Source organism: Thalassophryne amazonica, chromosome 18, assembly GCF_902500255.1.
Source record: "Thalassophryne amazonica chromosome 18, fThaAma1.1, whole genome shotgun sequence".
In the NCBI taxonomy this organism is placed as follows: domain Eukaryota; kingdom Metazoa; phylum Chordata; class Actinopteri; order Batrachoidiformes; family Batrachoididae; genus Thalassophryne; species Thalassophryne amazonica.
In genome coordinates this window covers 72,715,684-72,738,269 of record NC_047120.1, presented here as the reverse complement: position 1 = coordinate 72,738,269, position 22,586 = coordinate 72,715,684, and the positions used below count along the sequence as shown (strand labels likewise).

Here is a 22,586-nt window from a genome sequence, read left to right as displayed (position 1 = left end):
TTAGAAGCAGGTCCAGGACCAGATGAAGGTCTCTTCTGCAGCTTTGACCTCTGGTGGTTTTGCTGAAAAGCAGAGATGTTTTCTTTCGACTGGACTTGGTGGTACTCAGCTCATCAATGGAAGTTTGGTTGTCTGCACAGCAAATGCTCCTGATTGGGACAAATAAAAATATTTCTTTAAATATAAAGAAACACTAAACAGTTTATATATTAAAAAACGATGGAAAAAACGCCCGAAAAAATAAGTTATTTAAAGTTGAGCTTTTGTGGTGTCTGAAAAAAGCTGTAGCTTTATTTGGTAAAAAAAATAAAAAGCCTGAACCATTTAGAAATTAAAGTGTTCACTCAGATCAACTGTGCTAAAAAGCTACGCTAACGTTAGCCAATCATTAAACCTTCAAAGCAGTTCAGTAAATGTCACGTTTTATTTTTACATTATTCTCACCTCTATAAAGCTGCAGAATTAAACTCCGTTGGGCAAACTGGGACTTCGCATATATCCAAAAAGTGGGAGATTTCGGACTGAGTGGGTTTGCTCCATCACCCCGGCTGCCTGCCTCAGTCTGCCCAGTGATGACGCCTGAAGGCCGGCTTCTCCGAGCGGGTCAGCCCGCTGTCGCGGTTCGATCGATATCCCACCAAGTCGTCGATCCTCCCTTGGTCAGCGGTCACTCCGAGGGAGTGAAAAAAAAAAAAAGCTTCTCCCAGCAGGGTGATGGAGAATCGTTCTACTGCTGTTTTTTAAAGCTTTTTTTGTGGTTCAGGCGACGCAAATTCAAGATGGCGATCGCTGAACTTTTTCAGATTGTGGAAACAGCCAGAGTGTGACGTGGCAAGCTCCGCCCCCACTTTTTTTTTTTTTTTTTTTTTTGGCCGCTTCCAAAGCGACGCGTCTGACGTCATGCTCCGTCATGTCAGGATCCGTCGGATTCCCATGCGTTAACGGGTTGGCTTGACGGATTCAGTGTGAAAGGCCCATGAGACCTCAGGATGCTGTGTGGGTACACCCCGGGTCACTTGGGAGTTGAGGGAAGGTGCTTTAGCATCAGTGGCAGCGTGACCAGGGGGACCGGGAACAGAAAGGCCGTTGTTCTTTTTCCTTGCGACCAACAGTGAAGTGTAAAAAGTGGAAAAGTACACTTGGGTGGAAAGACAAAGTGATCATTGTGGTTTAGCAAGTAGCTTAAAACTAAAAGGGAAACATGCGACTGGATGTGTGAGTGTGGGGCAGGGCTGAGTTGAAAGTCCTTACTTCGTTCTTCTGGGTTATACAGTATGAGGGAGTTTAATTAGTGTTCCGCTATGACCTGAGGGGGGCAGTATTATGCCGGACGATGTGCGGCCTGCCGGAATTTCAGAAGAAGAAGAAGGCGTGATGTAGTCACTTGACCGGGCGTCCCTGACGTCACCAACATGGAGACCTCTGTTTCAGAAGTGAGGAGAAGACGAGCGGAGGAAAAGTTCTGCTCTGGAAATGAAGCAAACACAGACGGAGAGAAAGAAAAGAGGCTTCAGTCGTTACAAACTGGATCTTACTGGCTGACTCGTGTCGTGCTGCTGCGCTCCGTCGCTTTCATTTACTGTAAGTGTTTAATTCTGCTTAGTCATTTTATATTGTCCAGACCGCCGTGTTTTGATAAATATTTAATGCCCTAAAAGTCCCACAGTGAAATGACTGTGTAAAAATCCCCAGTTGTAAACAACGTGAAGACCTGAAGCAGTTAGGTGAATCTTTGAAGCAGTGAAACTTTGAAGCAGTTAGGTGAAGCTTTGAAGCAGTGAAACTTTGAAGCAGTTAGGTGAAGCTTTGAAGCAGTGAAACTTTGAAGCAGGTGAAGTTTTGTGGTGGTCAGATTATCTTTTAAAGTTGGTCAGTTCATTCCATGGAGGAATCGAGCCAGTGACACCTGATTAACTCCAGTAATAACAGATTATAAATGTTTGAACCCTAACTAACCAGCTTCATCTCTCTTGCTGTAGTTGTGGCGTTTGGCGTGGCCTACAGCCAGAATAAACAGCTGATCGGTGACCGCGGCCTGATGCCCTGCAGGGATTACCTCGACAGTGTGAAGCGTTACGTTGGGGGGAAGATCGGCGTGGCCGCCCTGGCATACACACCCTCCATACTGTGGTTCATGGACTGGAGCAACATGGACGCCAACTTGGACGGCGTGGCGCTGCTCGGGTTGGTGCTGTCAGGGTTTGTGGTGGCGACAGGAATGGCCAACATGGTGATGATGGCGACCCTTTGGCTGCTTTACCACTCACTGGTCAACGTGGGGCAGCTGTGGTGAGTTCAGGACAGTGACTCTGCCCTTCTACAAGTGGACTGAAGTCAAAACAGTGCTTCAGAAACTTGCAACTTTGAAACTCTGTTTTGAAATGTTTCGAGCTTGTTTGTGAAAAAGCTTTTAGTGCAGCTGTTTGTGTGGTGACACTTCGATACACAGTTACAAACCGTGTGTTGATCCCTCAGGGTTCAGACATTCAGAAAAAGATTGATTTTGTGTATAGAAACTTTCAACAAGTCAACACTGTTACAAAATGAGAAAAATCTGTGGAATCAAGTCTGGTTTTTTTTGCCTGTGTTGCTTTGGAAATGACCAAACAAAATGATAAAGTGTTTCAATGATTTTTAAAACATTTTTTCCTTCTCCAGGTATTCCTTCGGTAAGTGAACTTCATGGTTCTCGCCAGAGGATTTGAAGCAAAGGTTTGATGTCATTGTTACCCTTTGAACCCTGTCAGTCGTCAGTGCAGAGAGGATGGAGGAGTTAGAAAGTATCAGTCTGAGGTTGGATGTCAGGCTCTGGTCCAGAAAGGTGGCGAGATCCTCAGAAGCTCCATGATTGGTTCATGAGATTTGTACTCAGAGGCCATGTTTGTGATTTGAAGCTGTGGCTGTCTTGACTTTTTTTTCTTTCCCTTTTTTCTTTTCTTTATGAGAAATTGTTTTCATGGCTGACAGTGCAGTTTTACCTCAACGATTGCTTCCATGTCTTGAAGTAAAACATTTTATTTAGATATAATGTTCAAATGCATTTAAGAAAAAACAGCAGCTCAGCACCAGTAAGACAGTTTGAAACATCTTAAGGGCCCTATCTTGATCTTAATCTATCCCTTACTCTAGCCCTATCTCTTATCTTAATCTACAGACCACACAGAACAAGTGCCTTTGAGGCGTGTCCAAATCCAGTTTAAAATTGAAAAATGCTATATGTACTTCTGCCATAGAGGTCATTCTTTGACATGTTAGATGATTTATTTGGTTAGTTTATGGACAAGTACACTGAAAAGAAGCTAAACATATTTTTGTAACACTGGGTGAAAAGCTGCAGTCTGATCATGGAGATTATTCTAATGATATAAATGTATGTGAAGTCTGCAGGTTTTATTCATAGAGTGACATCAGCAGGTGATTTCCATTACAGGAGTAGGAATGAGTCAAAATCAGCTGGTGGGGAGTTTGTTTGGAATGAAATCATACATGTTGTTGAGCTTGCAGTAGGGTAGATGTTTGTCCATATCTTTGGTTCAATAGGTGAACTTGAATCTGGTTTAAGTGCCTCTTCTGTGTGTTTATTTGTCCAGGTTGGGAGAGCCAGCTGCTGGAGACGGGGTTTTTGAGTATTTTCTTGTGTCCCACTTGGACTCTGTCCCAGGTCCCACGCCGCTGTCCTCCGTCCCTCGTGTGTATCTGGACCTTCAGATGGCTCATTGTTCGAATCATGCTGGGAGCTGTGAGTAAAACCCTGAGTCAGAAGTCCAGATGTTAAAGGCTGGAATGCTTTAGCTCCACCCCCATCCGTATTTGGGTTTGTCTGTTCACAGGATGACCAAGAGTCCTAAAAAAACTGAACCATTTGTTTAAAATGATTAAAGTGGCCTGGAAAAATGTGCAGTCCTGCTTTTTAAAATAAGGACATTTAGATGATTCCTGTGCCTTTGATTCTTTTACCTTCACTTCCCACTTTTCTGTGTCTTCACGGTATATTCAGTTGAAGAAGAGAGCATGCACTGCTGCTGTTGCATCCACCACACCGTGCAGCCACCATGGGTCCTGGATGGCAAATATCCAAGCAGATAGTCAGTCCATCCCTGAGTCTTGAAAAGTAACCATGTATCACCAACAGCCAGGTGTAATGTGGGTGTATCCTAGTCCATCTCCCACTGCTGGGGTCCTCAACACTGAGGTGCCTGCGTGTTGGATCATGCACAGAGAAACACACTACATGGCCAAAATGTCATAGTCAACATTTTCTCACATGCAAGTGACACTCCTCTTCTGTTTCACCCAAGTAACCATTTGTTTGATGCAAAGTCATTGCAGTAGTACTCAAAGATCCTTCGAAGAGACTGAGTACCAAAGACATCCAGTAATCAGGAAGCAACAGCACCTTAAAGAGTTGGACCTGAGCCCAAATTCAGAATAGTAGCAGCCAAAATAGATTATATACCGTACTAGAGCTCTTGCCGACATTATGTTGTGAATGCATTATTGGTAAATGTTCACTAGGTGGAGCTATTGTTCCGTTTCATGAATCTTGGGACATGACAACAACCAACCTGTTGCTTATAGTAGTAGATACGTCTTTCTTTCTTTTATTTTCTGATAACATGCTGCACTCATCCTGCCATCAATTTTTACCAAGTTTCTTGTGCCTTTGTTGCTCACGCATCCCCAAAACATCAGCAATAGGCCTTCATCATAGGCCTTGTTGTGTAATGTTTATGGTTGTGGCCAAAAAGTTCAGTTTAGGTCTCATCACTCCAAATGACTTTGTTCTCTGCGCTGTTTGGCATATTGTAAGTGGGGTACTTTGTGTAGAAGTGTCTTTCTTTGGCGACTGGACCATGCAGCCCATTTTCTTTTAAGTGCCTCCTTATTGTGGATCTTGAAACAGCCACACCACTTTTTTTCAGAGTCCTATATTTCAGCTGAAGTTATTTGTGTGTTTTTCTTTGCACCCCCAACCATTTCACTGGCAGTTGTTGCTGAAATTTTTGTTGGTCTACTTGACCGTGGTTTGGTTCCAACAGAATCCCTCATTTTCCGCTTCTTAATTAGAGTTTGAACACTGCTGATTGGCATTCTCAATCCCTTGGATATCTTTTTATATCCCTTTCCTGTTTTATACACTTCAGTTACCTTTTTTTTTTTTTTTTTTTTTTTTGACAATTCTTTTGCCTTTCCTATGACTCAGAAACCAGAAACATCAGTATAGCGCTGGATGAAAGATGTAAGGGTCTGTCAGGAGCCCAGAAACTCACTGACATTTTATATACACACTGATTACAAGAAAACAGATCACAGGTGAGGACGGTTACCTTTTGTAGCCATTCAAACCCATTTGCGTCAACTTGTGTCCATGTTATTAGACCAACATCACCGGGGTATGTAAACTTTTGATCAGGGCCATCTAGTTAGTTTCTGTTGTCATTATGATTTAAAAAGAGCAAACAGTTGTTTGACAATAAATGGCTTCACATAATCCATAAGTGAAACAAAAGTTCAGAAAAATGGGCAAAAAAAATCCAAAATTCTGCTGGGGTATGTAAACTTTTGAGGACAATTCTGCCAGGGTATGTAAACGTTTGAGCACAACTGTGTATGTGTGTGTGTGTGTGTATATATATATATATATATATATATATATATATATAATGTGTGTGTGTATATGTAAATTTTAAACTAATTTTGGCCATTACCTCAGATCTGGCCTGGAGTAGAAACTATAACATTTTGAATCAGATCCATATAAAGGGGAGTGTTCACCTTAACCTTCAGTGATCCATTAAATGCTTGAAGTACAAGAGTGTCTTTGAGAAAGTTTTTTTTTTTTTTTATTGGGTTGAAGTCTTTTTTTTTTTCTCTCTCTCTCTCTCTCTCTCTCCACATTTTGGATTTTTTTTTCCTCTGAATCTTTGACTCATAGTTGCCTGCTGTGTTTATGGTCTAAAATATCAGACTCTATTTGGTGACATTTTAGAGATTCATGACTCATTTGGATACTCAACGGCTTTAACTGCATCATGTCAACAGCAAAGGTCACAATCCTACTGAAATGTCCTGGTGTTTCTGAAGGTTTGGTTCTATTCCACATTTCAGCTTTTGTGTCAATATTGACAGTCTCGTGTTCTCTGTGGCGCAGCATTTATTTGCTTCATTTTGGTGAAAAATTGACCCTGGATGTGGGTATTTGTGGTCTGAGATGCAGTTTGTTTATGACCTGGAGCTCAAACATGTTGAGGCGCTTTTGCAGGCGAGAGAACGGAGCTACTCTGGTTAGCTGTGTCGGCTAACACTTACCGACGCGACATCTTCCGTTTGCCTCGTCTTCCCACTTTTCCTGACTGCTTCAGTGATTGCAGCCGAAAACAAAACAGTACACAATTTTTCCTTGTGAAGTTATGCTGTGTATATATTGCACAGCAGGATCGGCTGTCCCTATAAGTGGTCAAATCTCACGATATCACGCAGGGTTCAAACGAGACTGCGGTGCCCTATTGGATTTAATCAAATCTTTCTGAAGTTGAGGCTGACCTATCCACAGCGTGTTTTTGAGGCATCATATAAACACATTTCCACTCTGGCAGCAGTATTATTACACTCACAAATAGATTAATTTAAAATATATGTGCTGTTTGTCTTTTATAGGGACTCATCAAAATTCGGGGAGACAAATGCTGGAGAGACCTCACCTGTATGGACTACCACTACGAGGTGTGTGTGTGTGTGTGTTCGTGTTCCCAGGCTTTGACTAAAGGTCATGTCCTCTGTAAAATGAGTGACTGTGCAGATAACTGCGTCCATCCGCTCCAGTTTGTTCACCCTGTAACTCAAAAACATTAAATGCTTTTGATGATTTTGTGAGTCACCAGGCCTTAAAATGAGGAAAGCCAGACGACACTGTGATTAACATTGATGTGCCAGATCAATTCAAAAAAGAAGTTTTAATTGTGCTCTGAGTGGACGAGCGTTCCAGCAGTGCGTCTGTGAAACCCCATTCTGTGAAGCTCTGGGGGGTGGGGGGGCTGCTCCCTTTGACGGTTCAATCTGGCCGATTGTCACACTTTGCTGTGTCTTTGTCTCCTGAATGATGAGCAGACAGCAGCGGACTAACCGTGGGAGGCAGCCAGGCATCACTCGAATTGCTGTGGTGGGTTTCAGTAAAGCTGACTCGTTCAGACTGTGTGGTTGCTGTTTCTTCCACTGTGGGATTCTTGAGAGTGCTGACCCAAACTGCTCCTTCTCACCAAATCTCTGAGGGAGCAGGACGGACGTCTGCGGTAATTAAAATAGACCGAAGTCTGCTGCTTCCTGCGGGGCTGTATGATGGGAGGCAATGAATATAACACACATCTATACGGTGTAAAATAGAATGCATTGTGTTCATGAATGGCTCTGTCGTAATTGTGCACATGATCAAAAATTGGAAATATTGTGGAGTTGGGTGTTTTGGTTTGTTTTGTTTTGTTTTTTTGCAATAATTTGCAAATAAGATCATCTTTACCAAGAAACAGTGGTCCTCTACAGACCCTGAGACCCACTGGTGCCGGGGATTATCCCTGGGTACTGTAGTGTGACACAAATTAAAGTCTATGCCTTTGCTGCGGTCAGGGCACCAGTCCACCGTCAGTTACTTCCACAAGTCCAAGGACCAGACTCTGAATATGAACTGAAGCTCCCGCCTAAATAGCTAAAGTAGCTTATGTGATGAACTGTTGTTGAAACTGGGCTGTACTAGTTTGCTTAAGTGAACAATTAGGTATTTGAATTATGCAATCTTGACTTGCTGAGAACTTCACATATACCAATCAGCTGATGTTAGTGGTCACCAAATTGTAACTCAGTACTACATATCCATAAGCATTCCTCAAGTGACTGTTTTGCTTCCTTGAGCAAATTCATCTGATTCCCCTAATTGTGATTAATCACATTGAACTGAACTTTAAAAACCTGGCGGCAAAATGCGAATATGACATCTTGAAAAGAAACAGAGGTTTATTAAAATAGGTAAATAAGGAAATAATTGCAGGATAGATTTTATTGATTTAGATTTGATTGACATTTTTCTAATCAACCAAGTCTGTTCTTTGACAGCGATGATTCCAACTTTATGCAGTTTTTAATACAAGGGTGATTTTTAGACTACGGGCACTTATTATGTCCTTTGATCATATTGTATGAAAAACAGAAAAAAGGGGAAATTTCACACTTTTATAGTTATCTTTACAATGAAAGTGTGTTAACAAATTTGTTCTAGTAGTCTATGATGACTTTTTCACCTTTTTTCAGCATCATTATATGCAAATATTGCCGTTTTGTGCTTGTCCCACACCCAGACTTTTGATCTTCAATGATAAAAATGAATGGTAAAACATTTTTTCTAATGTTTTAAAATATCTCTGAATAAAATATCAGTAAAATAATCAAAACCCTAATTGGGTATTCAATGTCATACAACTGTTGTGATTTTTTTTTTTTAACAAAATGTAGTCCCACACTATTGCCGTAATTTTCACCACAACACTGTAATGTCCCTAAACAGTTTGTATGAAAGATTGTTTGGGTAGTTTCTATGGAGATAAACAGTGACATCAGAGCACATGTACGAGGTCTATTAGAAAAGTATCCGACCTTATTATTTTTTTCAACAACCATATGGATTTGAATCACGTGTGATTACATCAGACATGCTTGAACCCTCGTGGGCATGCAAGAGTTTTTTCATGCCTGTCGGTTACGTCATTCGCCTGTGGGCAGTCTTTGAGTGAGGAGTCGCCCACCCTCTCGTCGATTTTTTTCATTGTTTCGGAATGGCTCAGAGACTGCTGCTTTGTTAAATTTTTTTCAAAACTGTAAGGCACAACTGAGTGGACACCATTCGATAAATTCAGCTGGTTTTCGGTAAAAATTTTAACGGCTGATGAGAGATTTTGGTCTGGTAGTGTCGCTTTAAGGACGGCCCACGGTGCCTGACGGCGATCTGCGCTTCAAGGCGGCAGTATCTCGCCGTTTCAAGTTGAAAACTTCCACATTTCAGGCTCTGTTGACCCATGAAGTCGTCGGAGAAAAGAGAACTTTCAGAAGAAGTCGGCATGAGGAGTTTATTCGGACATTCCATTGTTAACGGACATTTTGTAATGAAAGAACACGCGGGCAGAGTCGCATGCCGGGCCGGACCCGACCGTGGGGGGTCGCGACAGGAAAAACACCTCCGTTGGAAACCTTAATGGGCAAGTTGGAACATGCCCAAGCTGTTAAACAATTTCTCAGTTACTCACCTGTTGAAAGCCATCAAAAGCCGCCTGAATTTTACAAATGGTTTTCAACACGGAGGTGTTTTTCCTGTCGCGGCCCACACAGATTTGCCGAGTCGTCACGGAAACGACTCGGCGAATTTGCGGGCACGTCTTTCATTACAAAATGTCCTTAAACAGTGGAATGTCCGCATAAAGTCCTCATGTCGGCCTCTTCTGAATCTTCTCTGTTCTCTCACGACGTCCTGGGTGAATTAAGCCTTAAATTAGGATGTTTTCAGGTCGAAACAGGCCGACGACGGCGCCTGGAAGCGCTGCGCGATGTCCCGCTCCGTGGGAAGTCCTTACACCGACAGAAACACCCCATAATCTCTCATCAGCCGTTAAACTTTTCACCGAAAACCAGCTTAATTTCTCGAATAGTGTCCACTCGGATATTCCTCACAGGTCCAGAAAAAATTTTGATAAAGCAACGCGCGCCGTCTCGAGCAGCGTGTGAAACAAAGGAATTCAGCCGAGAGGGCGGGACCACATCTCACTCAAGGCCTGCCCACAGGGAAATGACGTCACCGACACGTGTGAAAAAACTCACGCATGCGCACGAGGGTTCAAGCATGATTGGTGTAATCGCACGTCATTCAAATCCATATAGTTAAAAAAAATAAATAAAAGGGTCGGTTTATTATCTAATAGACCTCGTATATAGCGCCAAATCACAACAAACAGTTGCCCCAAGGCGCTTTATATTGTAAGGCAATGGTGTGGTGGAAATTACATTTACAAGGCCAATAGTGCCCGTAGTTAAAGAATCACCCACAAATGACGGTGAAATTTTACAGATGTTTAATTCTTTTTTAAAAAACTGTATATTCAGAGCTTGATTCATGCCCTGTCAGTGGCTTTAGGACATGTAGAAATAGAAGTTGCACCAGGTGAAGCCTGATTAAATTGTTGTCTTTCTAAGACCTCTGGAGCAGCTGTTGTGAGGCCTATGCTGGCGTATTCCAGCACAGCTGCTGCTTTGTTTGTTGTAATGCAAACAGTTTGCTGCTCAGGTGGGATTGTTTTATCACCTGAGGTTGTAGGATTGTTGCCCTTGGATTTATACATGGTCTTGGTTGACTACAATCAAAATAATCCACTTTTTTCCCTCCAACCTAAACTAATGTTAACGTAGATGAGTAAGTAGGCAGGCTTAGTTTGTTTTTCCACTCCACATTTCTGTGCTGTATTTATTTTACAGCACTTTACCTCACACGCTTCACACATTGAGCTTGTATGCTGTTTGCGCGCAGTCACCTCATGCACACACTCTTAATAATCTGTGCACCAACACACTGTACAACCCCCCCCCCCCCCAAGAGTGTTTTCAGCTACGTAGGAGGGGGTTACCTTCATTTAAATAAAGTGCTGTCTTTATTTACACACAAAAAAAAATATTTTCCCCGAGCTGTGGCACTGTATCCTCCGTTTTTGGTCTGGACCAAGAATTCTGTGCCATAGCAACAAAAGTTGCATTTCACTTGGTAAAAGGTGTCGTTTGGTGCTGCAGTGCAGATGTTTGTCCACACCAGCAAATGGTTGTGCATGGCATCTTTAAAGTAAAAAGAAAGCTTTAATGTTTAATAAACATGAAAAAAAAATCAACTATAAGTGATGATGTGTTGTAGTCATTCGTCTTGATTTGAGGTGGCCAAGTGGTTAGTGCGCTTGGTTTCAGTGCAGAAGGTTCATGGTTCAAACCCCACCCCAGCCACATTTCTCCATTTGATGTGGAGTTGTGTCAGGAAGGGCATCCGGTGTAAAACTTGTGCCAAATCAACATGTAGCTCTGCGACCCTGAGTGCAAACAAGGGAGCAGCCGAAGGGACTTACTATATGGTATCATATAAAACGGATACAATGACATAATAATAAAAGGAGAACACAGTAAAGAACAAGCACTTATTTCCATCGTGGTCCTTGAGATACATGTTCAAAACAAGTGCACAATGAAATAACCCGTGATAAACGAACATGAACAATTAAAATATAAAAATACAATTCAACACCATTAAAAAGTTAACACTGAACTCCTGAGTGCTGTAACTATTGTGCAGTTGAAGTTTTAATTTGTAGAAGTTTCTCAATTATGAGGATTTTGCTTGTTTTCTGTTCTGATAAGAAATAAGTATTTAAACTGTTCAACACCGAAATGAAAGAAAAAATTTGATCTGTTTTTGAACAACTGGCGACATGTTTCAGACACATATTCATAAAACTTTTATTGGATATAAACCAAGAATAAATGTGTTTAAACTTGTTTCTATCTGATTAAAAGTAGGGTTAGCATAATACACTCCCCCCCCCCCCCCCCCCCCCCCCCCCACACACACACACACATGCTGGCTACGATGCAGATACCGGAACCTTCAGTATCTACCGATAATAATCTGGTACATTTTGTTTTTCTGTCTCCAAACAACCTGTTAAATACGTTTGTGTGGATGAACCTTGTTAGCATAGCCGTCTAACAAAACATGAACCCAATCTACAAACAAAAATATTCTTCCCTAAAGGAAAACATACACAGCCCACAAATTGAATATAGAATAGAAACTTAATTGTCATTGCACATATAAACATACATACGACGAAACCTGTCCTCTGTATTTAACCATCCTAAATACAATTAGACACAATCACTGACAGTCAGTGACCAGATGTGCAACAGAAGACTGGGATTGGATCAGATTTTTGTGTTTTAGTTGATATCCCCTCCAGTAATTTTGGTCAATGACAGACTGATACAGATCCAAAATACTGCCTTGGTGCACCCTGAGTTAAAAGTAGAGGAAGTTTGAACTCTGACTGCTCTTGTTCCTTTATCAACCATTAGACTGGTTTACCGTGTTGTTAATCCAATTCAGATGGATTGTGAACCAAAAATTGAACTAGTTTTGAACATCTCTAAACCAGTGACACATTCCTAGAGCTGTCTGCCCATCTAAACTGAGCAAATGAGGGAGAAGGGCCTTAGTCAGGGAGGTGACCAAGAACCAAATGGTCACTCTGTCAGAGCACCAACATTCCTCTGTGGAGAGAGGAGAACCTTCCAGAAGGACAACAATCTCTGCAGCAATCCACCAATCAGGCTTGTATGGTGGAGTGTCCAGACAGAAGCCACTCCTTAGTAAAAGACACATGGCAGCCCACCTGGAGTTTGAGAAAAGACACCTGAAGGACTCTCAGACCTCAGATTGGGGCGATGGTTCATCTTTCAGCAGGACAGTGACCCTAGGCACACAGCCAAGATATCAAAGGAGTGGCTTCAAGACAACTGTGTGAATGTCCTTGAGTGGCCCACCCAGAACCCAGACCTGAATCCGACTGAACATCTCTGGAGAGATCTGAAAATGTCTGTGCACCGACACTCTCCATCCAACCTGATGGAGCTTGAGAGGTGCTGCAACGAAGAATGAACCAAACTGCCCAAAGATAGATGCACTAAGCTTGCGGCATCATATTCAAGAAGACAGACTGGCACCTCCCTGATCTAATTAAACCTTACGTACCAGCCTGGGCTCTGCGTTCTCAGGGTGCAGGACTACTTTGTGTCCCTAGGGTGAATAAGAAGTCTGCGGGTCACAGAGCTTTCTATTATCATGCCCCTGTTCTGTGGAATGATCTCCCTGCATCAATAAAACAGTCAGATTCTGTGGAGATTTTCAAGTCCAGACATAAGACGCACTTATTTTCCCTTTCGTATGGCTAGCATACTGGCATAGGATGTTACTATGCTTTTTACTCTTTTAATTCATTTTATTAGTAAACGGAGCGTGCCAACTTTATCTATATTCTGGGTCTTTTAGTGAAGCTTAGGGCTAGTGGCCGGTGATCACCTTAGTATTTCTTCTGTTTTACTTGTTGTTTAATGCTGACAAATTATACTGTATTTGTTGTCTTTCTGATGCCTGATTCTGATTTTTTTTTTCTCTCTGTCTGAGGTGCAGCTCCATCCAGAGATGGGTGTGGTGTCTGTTCTGAAACCATCCTGTCCTGTGCACCGGCAACATTTCCTGTATATTCGTTTTGTAAATTGTTTTGTCAATTGTGTCTGTATGATGGCCCAAACAGAGGGTCACCCCTTTGAGTCTGGTCTGCTTGAGGTTTCTTCCTCAAATCATCAGAGGGAGTTTTTTCTTACCACTGTCACCTGTGTTCTTGCTCTGGTGGTTGGTAAGGTTAGATCTTACTTGTGTGAAGCGCCTTGGGGCAACTTTGTTGTGATTTGATGCTATATAAATGAAATAAATTAATCAAGTCAGACTTGAGGCTGTAATTGCTGCCAAAAGTACATCAACAAAGTATTGAACAGAAGCTGTGAACATTTTCTGGATGCACTGTAAATAATGAAGGATGTAACAAAGCAAACAGATGAGGTTAGGTGTTGAGTGTCTTGGTTAACTCTGTGACTTTGTTAGGAAACTTGCTTTAATATTGTCTGGGTTTCACTTCCTGTTTGTGATCTGTCCTCTCTTTTCTGCCCCAACTCTCATTCCAGACGCAGCCAGTTCCTAACCCCATGTCCTACTACATGCATCACTCCCCGTGGTGGTTCCATCACTTCGAGACATTATCTAACCACTTCATTGAGCTTATTGTCCCATTCTTCACCTTCTTGGGCCGGCGGATGTGCATGGTCAACGGAACACTGCAGATCCTGTTCCAGGTAATGAACAGACTTAGACTTGTGGCTGTATATCTACATTTATAGCCTTGCATGTACCTGTTTTTCGACATGTATTTGAATCCACAAAACAACATGTTATACCCCGAGTAGTATCTGTACTGGAAACAACGGTTGCAGACTTTGTATGAAGGTGATGTTTGGCCCAAAGGTTTTGGACACTTGCTGTTCTTACATTGACTTCCTGGCTTCAGTGGAGTTGTGAATTAATTATTTACTGAATGAAAAAGGGGTAGAGAAAACCTTGGAGATGATCCAAAGTCTGGTCAGCCTGAGTCTGATCCTATGAACCTAATGAGGACTGGATGATAGATGGTTGACTGTTTGCCCGAACTTAACAACTTAAGGCTTCCACCTGGTGGTGCCACCCAGAACCTCTGACTCCTGATAACAAGCCCCATATTGATCTTGTGCCAGTTGAGGTATAATTTTCTCCTCTTTTGTGGCCCGTGTCTGTTCTTTCTGCCTTGTTTTTGTTTTGTAGGTGGTTTTGATAGTGAGCGGGAACCTTAGTTTCCTCAACTGGCTGACCATAGTTCCCAGTCTGGCCTGTTTTGATGATGCATCGTTGGCTTTCTTGTTTCACTCTGGAGCTGGAGCTAAGGTGACAGTGCTCAAAATTCAGGAGGATGAAGTTGCTGGACGAACTCTAAAACCTACCAAAGGTATCCAGATCTACAGTTATCCACAACACTAGTGGGCAGTGTATGGAAAACTCAAGTCTGCATCACATAGTTTCATAAAAATAAGCAGAAGGAAACCTACCAGGTTCACTGATAGTGCAACAGATAATAGAATATTTAGAGCAGAATCCTGCAAATGGTGATAAAAGCATCAGATTTGGCAGAAATACTTCTTAGACATTCCTCCTTTGGAAAAATCGATTGGCCACTTGAATTTCCAGTCAGTGTTCAGGTAGAGGTCAATTGAAGAATTACACAGGGGTCAAAATTAAAAGATGCTCCAATCATATTGAAACCTATATCACATTATTTACCTGATCATAAAGATTCCAAAAAGGTATAGTTTGGACCATCTGTGACTGAATTTTATGGAGTTACGGGATAAAAACAACAAGAATGGTGACAAAGGTCAGTGTCAGTTTGTACAGGGGTCAAAAGTTAAAGTTGCTCCAGTTTTGGTAAAAAGTGATGCAGATTATTAGTTGATTTAACAGGGTTTTAAAAAGGAATAGTTTGGACCATGTATCATCCTTACTTATCACATTACGGGGTAACATATGTCACATGTCATAGAATCCAATAGACATAGACCTTGTTTGACCTTTACTTTGGAGACCAAACATTCAACACTGTCAAAACTATTCCATTTATTAATCCTATTAGCTCAACCAATAATTTGCATCACCTTTTACCAACATTGGAGCAACTCTAACTTTTGATCCCTGAAACTGACCTTTGTCACCATTTTAGCTGTTTTTATCCCATAACTCCATAGAATTCAGTCACAGATAGTCCAAACGATACCTTTTTGGAATCTTTATGATCAAGCATATAATGTGGTATATTTTTCAATATGATTGGAGCATCTTTTAATTTTGACCTCTGTGTAATTCTTCAATTGACCCCTACCTGACCGCCGATTGAAAATTCAAGTGGCCAATCGTTTTTTTCAAAAGAGGAGTGTCTAAGGACTATTTTTGCCGAATTTGATGCTTTTATCACCATTTGCATGATTGTTTCAGTTATCTGCTGCACTATGAAGCTGTTGACAAATCTGGAAAGTTTCAACAAAACGTGAGACGTAAAGAAATGTTTTAATAGCACCTTTATACCCAGCAGCCTTGCTGCTCCCCAATAATGTCCTCAGTTTTGGGTCAGAATGTCAAGAATACTGAATCCCGGTGCTGAGTTTTGTTCTTGTGTGCACCAGGCATGCTTATGCGCCGGGTGGTGAATGTGTCATTGGGCATTCTGATTGGCTGGCTGAGTGTTCCTGTGGTGCTGAACCTGTTGAGCTCCAGACAGGTGATGAACACCTCGTTCGACCCCCTTCGCATTGTCAACACGTATGGGGCCTTTGGCAGGTATGACTGGGGTCATGGGGTCAGCGGTATATTTAAGAATTTACATGCAGTATTCACATCGAAAAATGCTGGGGGGTGTAGCGCCAGAGTTCTTCAGGGAGAGCGCGAGGGATGGGTATCATGAACCAGTTCTTTTTGAGAATCATTAAGAAATGATTTGATCCACTGACATCAACAGCCTTTTTGCTTATTGATTCCCTTATCAGTCCTTCAGAGCAGCCGTTGTTTTTGAGGGTGTTTTATCAGGAAAATGATCATTTCTTTATGTTGATTACAGACCCTGCAGCGGGTCTGTAATCAACCGCTTCTGTAACGGCTCCACTTTGAACCGCTGCTTCGTTGCGGCTCACTCTACCACATTTTGAAAACCCCTACACTAGATGGTGCAGATGCACTTTAGACCCAACCACTGCTGTAACCATCACACTATAATCTGAGCAGTGTCTCTGTTTGGCCCAGTTCCACTGATGTCCTACAGCCGGCTTCCACCAAACTTGTCATGTTGATGAATGTTGGACCCCTGGATTGTTCTTAAATGTTCAAAATTTTGATTTCATGCTAATGTCCACCAAATGTGGCATAGAGAAGTAGGTGGGTTCTGGAATTGCCCTTCTGAGATCAAATTTACTTAAAGGTCAATCCTTTTGGGTCAAGGTTTATAGGGTCATTGTCAAAAATTAAGTTTTTCAGACAGATTTGCACCAAACCTGGCACACACGTGGAGGTGGGTTCCACAACAGAGCTGCAATGAATAATCAATGAATCAATGATTAATTGACTATTAAAATAATTTCCAGCTATTTCCATAATTGACTTATCACTTTGAGTAATATTTGTTTAAAGTCCAAGCTCTTTGATTTCAGTTTGTTAAATGTGAATATTTTCTTGTTTCATGACTAATTTCTTTACTTCTCTGAGACAATAAATTTGATATTTTTCGGTTATGGACAAGACGTCATGTTTAAAGATGTTATCTTGGGTTTTGGATGACATTGATTGACATTTTTCATCCTTTGTCTGACATTTTATGGACCAAACAACGAATCACTTAATCGAGAAATTGATCAACAGATTAATCAATTTAGTAAACAATCATTAGTTGCAGCCCTATTGTAGAATTGCCCAGCGAGGTCAAATTTGCCACAGATCAATCATTTGGGCGGACAAGGTCATTGGGCTCAGATTTCAGATTGCTGAAGCCTTTACCATCTTCATGTCCCCTGATGGCCTAAATCTGTCCATAGTGATTGAGTTTGCTGTGAATTTTCAAACACATTGTGACTATTTTACTTTGGCTATTTATACATATATTATATTAATGGAAAGAGGTACTGGGGACACTACTAGCATTTGTGGCAGAAGTTACTGAGTGTTGTGCTTTCATCCACTATTGCACTAGTTCTTACAGTCGTGAGATTTATTACATTTGTAGTTACAACATCCCTCCCACACTCTCTTCAATCTTCAATGTTGGTGGTTTGATCTTGGTTTTCAACCCAATGTATCCTAATCATCTCCTTTTCCATCCAGCATCACGAAGGAGCGAACGGAGGTGATTTTCCAGGGCACCCTGAGCCCGAATCCTAATGACCCTGAGACGGTTTGGGAGGAGTATCAGTTCCTGTGTAAGCCTGGAGACATTTACCGCCGGCCGTGCCTCATATCACCTTATCACTACCGCCTGGACTGGCTCATGTGGTTTGCTGCTTTTCAGGTGAAAAAAGTGCACAAAGTGCAGTTCTCCACTTCAAGGTTAAAGCTGATGTTTGGGGTGAAACACGTGATGAATGAATGAGCTTTGTGTGAATTCAGGGTTATGAAGAACAAAACGGCATTAAACATGGTGATAATTGATGATGTCAGCCATTATCTACTACGATAAGCAACAGGTTGGCCATCATAGTGCACCAGGGTTCTTGTAATGGAGCAAAATCTCCACCTGGTGGACCTGTACCATTACTGCAGGTACCATAGAGTTAATGCAGGTACTGTAGAATCTCTCATTTTTAGATATTTCTATTTTAATAAACCTCTGATTGCAAGTATTATGTGTCTCCTCAAAGAATGATTCCTTATCTAGAAGGGGGAAAAATTGGAAACGTTACTCCGACAATAGCAGGAATTGTTTCTTTTCATTTTTTATTCCAATGGATTTTGTGTGTTTGATTAATGAAAGAATCACTGTCAGTCACATTTTCTCAGAATACTAAAGAAAGGTAGACGTGATTTATTTTGTACTTTTTTTTAAAAATGAAGCTGAAACAAACTCTTAAATGAAAATTAAACTCTGTTAATATGTTGTTATAAAGTCAAACATATTAACATCGCTGGACGTCTGCTGGCCAGTGACAGCACTGTCCTGTCTCTCATGGACCACAACCCCTTCCAAGGCAGAGAAGGTCCCACGTAGAGGGAGCAGAGGGTGGTGATGTGACACGTGTTCTAGGTTTTGACCTTATTTTACCATGTTAACAGAACATATTAACAGAATAAAAATCAGTGAGGAGGAACACTGAACGTATAAAAACTTTCAGTGTTTCTGATTTATTTCAGTTTTTGTGTGATTTGCAGCAGCAACCAGAAGTTTTCGTTGACATCACCAGGAGCTGATTTGCATCTTTCAACTGCTGCATAGTAATGGTTGCTAAGCAGGGATTGGTCATGCATGGTGTTACATTTGCGTTTGCAAACAGTCGACCGAGTATAAATAATGAGTTTAATTGTGAGTCCCATCAATGGGGAAGTGACTGACTGTTGTTGAAAGACTTTGCCTCATTCTTGTTAATTGATATTTATGAGCTTTGTGTTGGCAAACAGAAGTTTACTGTGATACTGAATCTTAGCTGAAAGTAAATGTTAGTACATTAAATTTATTCTAAAAACAAGCAGAGACCTTGTTAATTAGACTGTTGAATGTCTTTTGCTATTTCCTGTTTTTACTTGGTTTTGGGCAGTAGGGGGCAGTAGTTTCATGTATTTAAATCTGTCGGCATGCGTTGACATGAGGTTCTCGCTCTCTCTCTCTCTCTCTCTCTCTCTCTCTCTCTCTCTCTCTCTCTCTCTCTCTCTCTCTGTTTGTTTCCTCTCTTTTTCTTTGATGCGTTCTCTCTGTATATATCCTTGCAGACATACGAGCAAAGCGAGTGGGTGATCCACATGGCTGGACGTCTGCTGGCCAATGACAGCACTGTGCTGTCTCTCATGGACCACAACCCCTTCCAAGGCAGAGAAAGTCCCAGGTAGAGGGAGCAGAGGGTGGCTATGTGACGCGTGTCCTAAGTTTTGACCTTATTTTACCAGCACCCAGCTTCACCTCCACTCTTATCTTGAAGTTCAACCGTGTCTGTTCTCCCCTTTTCAAGTTCAGCCGTTTGTTTACAAGCTAACTGTCTGTGTAGACTAAAGACAACAGCACACCCTGAATGGTAATTCTGTTCTCTACCCGCCTCCACTCAAACAAGAGGAAATAATGTTTTAGGGCTTTTTTTTTCTCTTCAGGGATCAGACTGAGCTCTTCTACTTGTTTTTTACAATGTAGATTGATAATGTGCAGAACGGCTAAATGCTTCAACTACGTCTGAGCCAAAAGTGGCCAAAACAAAAGAAGAAGTGGTACTCGAGGAGTGTGACAGATCATTTCTGGGAAGAATTCAACCACTTTGTCAACTCTTCCACCATGATTAATCCACATTGGCTCCAAACTATTGGCGTTAAAGGGTTAAGACCGCGAGTTTCACTTTTGAACTTCACCTGAGGTCAAAAGGAGGTGTGATGTGACTGTTCTTTTGAGATTGAAAGTTCTGGACGTGTTTGACAGTACTGTGTCCCTCCTGATGTTTGCTTACAGCTGAAGAATGTAGAAGAATGTGGTAAAGTTGGGTTTGTTGGAAATCAAAACTTCTCCACTGAAAGAAGTTGATGATGTCTGTGTCGTCACTGTCTGTTACAAAGATCTAAATCAGTGTTGGTCTGGAACACTCAGTGACCCACACACACACACACATACACACACAAAAATATCTCCAGCACCACGTTGTGGTGGTTCAAGTGAAGTACACTTAAGTAACAATGGGCTGCCAAGGCTCTGGTGACACAGTAACCGTTCCATTATGTCCATGTGGGTAAAAAATGAGCAGCTTTTTGAGATTGCACCATCTGAACTATCAGTAGGGGCTTCCCACAATGCACTTGTGCCAGCCACATATACACCCACTAAGCTAATAGTTGACATTGTTTTATTAACATAAGTATAACTATACTCAACAAAAATATAAATGCAACACTTTTGGTTTTGCTCCCATTTTGTATGAGATGAACTCAAAGATCTAAAACATACACAATATCACCATTTCCCTCAAATATTGTTCACAAACCAGTCTAAATCTGTGATAGTGAGCACTTCTCCTTTGCTGAGATAATCCATCCCACCTCACAGGTGTGCCATATCAAGATGCTGATTAGACACCATGATTAGTGCACAGGTGTGCCTTAGACTGCCCACAATAAAAGTCTACTCTGAAAGGTGCAGTTTTATCACACAGCACAATGCCACAGATGTCGCAAGATTTGAGGGAGCGTGCAATTGGCATGCTGACAGCAGGAATGTCAACCAGAGCTGTTGCTCCTGTATTGAATGTTCATTTCTCTACCATAAGCCGTCTCCAAAGGCGTTTCAGAGAATTTGGCAGTACATCCAACCAGCCTCACAACCGCAGACCACGTGTAACCACACCAGCCCAGGACCTCCACATCCAGCATGTTCACCTCCAAGATCGTCTGAGACCAGCCACTCGGACAGCTGCTGAAACAATCGGTTTGCATAACCAAAGAATTTCTGCACAAACTGTCAGAAACCGTCTCAGGGAAGCTCATCTGCATGCTCGTCGTCCTCATCGGGGTCTCGACCTGACTCCAGTTCATCGTCGTAACCGACTTGAGTGGGCAAATGCTCACATTTGTTGGCCTTTGGCACGTTGGAGAGGTGTTCTCTTCACGGATGAATCCCGGTTCACACTGTCCAGGGCAGGTAGCAGACAGCGTGTGTGGCGTCGTGTGGGTGAGCGGTTTTCTGATGTCAATGTTGTGGATCGAGTGGCCCATGGTGGCGGTGGGGTTATGGTATGGGCAGGCGTCTGTTATGGACGAAGAACACAGGTGCATTTTATTGATGGCATTTTGAATGCACAGAGATACCGTGACGAGATCCTGAGGTCCATTGTTGTGCCATACATCCAAGAACATCACCTCATGTTGCAGCAGGATAATGCACGGCCCCATGTTGCAAGGATCTGTACACAATTCTTGGAAGCTGAAAATGTCCCAGTTCTTGCATGGCCGGCATACTCACCGGACATGTCACCCATTGAGCATGTTTGGGATGCTCTGGACCGGCGTATACGACAGCGTGTACCAATTCCTGCCAATATCCAGCAACTTCACACAGCCATTGAAGAGGAGTGGACCAACATTCCACAGGCCACAATTGACAACCTGATCAACTCTATGCGAAGGAGATGTGTTGCACTGCATGAGGCAAATGGTGGTCACACCAGATACTGACTGATATCCCCCCCAATAAAACAAAACTGCACCTTTCAGAGTGGCCTTTTATTGTGGGCAGTCTAAGGCACACCTGTGCACTAATCATGGTGTCTAATCAGCATCTTGATTTGGCACACCTGTGAGGTGGGATGGATTATCTCAGCAAAGGAGAAGTGCTCACTATCACAGATTTAGACTGGTTTGTGAACAATATTTGAGGGAAATGGTGATATTGTGTATGTGGAAAAAGTTTTAGATCTTTGAGTTCATCTCATACAAAATGGGAGCAAAACCAAAAGTGTTGCGTTTATATTTTTGTTGTGTGTATATATATATGTATATATATATATATATACATATATATATTACATATACATATGTTGAGTGTAGATTAGAGGATTTTCAGTGTCGTACCTAAATTCTGGATCCCTCTTGTGTTTTTGATGGGACTCTTTTCTGTGTCTTGTCCCCCACCTTCTCAGGTGGGTCAGAGGAGAACATTTCAGATACAAGTTCAGCCTGCCAGGTAGCGCCAGTGCAGTGGAGGGGAAGTGGTGGCTGAGAAAACGTATTGGAGCCTATTTTCCTCCTGTGGACCTGGAAGGACTCCGGGGCTACTTCCGTTCCAGGAACTGGCCCCACCCACATATACCAACGAAAGGAAAAATAAAGCCATGACCTCTGACTGTGAGAGGTAACAAGTGGATTTACTGTGAAATTTTCTTTCTTGGGGACTTTAAGGCCAGATTCAGTGTGACTTTGAACTTAAGTGCTCAGGAAAACAAAAACATCCTGAAGGTGTTACGTTCGAGCCCGTGTGATTGACTCATTGGCGTTTTGTAAAATGGATTCTACACGTGCTTGATTCCACTTTTTTATCTGTAATTTGCAAAATAAGTTTTGCCACAGTGTTTTAATTTGGATTTGGGTTTCAGTGGAAGGTGATAAAAGGATATGATGACTTTGGCAGTTTGGGCCCAAAGTGAGGTCCAAAGGTTCTGTTTAT

The 22,586-nt window shown here is 42.0% G+C and overlaps 1 protein-coding gene across 1 annotated transcript; it reads left to right on the top strand.

The window, feature by feature from the left end:
• Positions 1 to 1,384: 1,384 nt before the first annotated feature.
• Positions 1,385 to 22,286, top strand: lmf1 (lipase maturation factor 1). The gene is made up of 11 exons (XM_034194206.1): positions 1,385 to 1,581; positions 1,980 to 2,289; positions 2,659 to 2,669; positions 3,591 to 3,739; positions 6,658 to 6,723; positions 13,807 to 13,974; positions 14,477 to 14,657; positions 15,886 to 16,039; positions 17,570 to 17,753; positions 19,166 to 19,278; positions 22,063 to 22,286. The coding sequence occupies exons 1-11, from the start codon at positions 1,413 to 1,415 to the stop codon at positions 22,256 to 22,258; spliced, it is 1,701 nt and encodes a 566-aa protein (XP_034050097.1). The 5' UTR covers positions 1,385 to 1,412; the 3' UTR covers positions 22,259 to 22,286.
• Positions 22,287 to 22,586: the final 300 nt, after the last annotated feature.

Excerpts from the sequence above, each read along its gene's own strand:
- lmf1 (XM_034194206.1), top strand. The coding sequence starts at position 1,413 with ATGGAGACCTCTGTTTCAGAAGTGAGGAGAAGACGAGCGGAGGAAAAG. Across the intron at positions 14,658-15,885 it reads AACTCTAAAACCTACCAAAG|GCATGCTTATGCGCCGGGTG; the intron begins GTATCCAGATCT and ends TGTGTGCACCAG. Across the intron at positions 17,754-19,165 it reads TGTGGTTTGCTGCTTTTCAG|ACATACGAGCAAAGCGAGTG; the intron begins GTGAAAAAAGTG and ends ATATCCTTGCAG.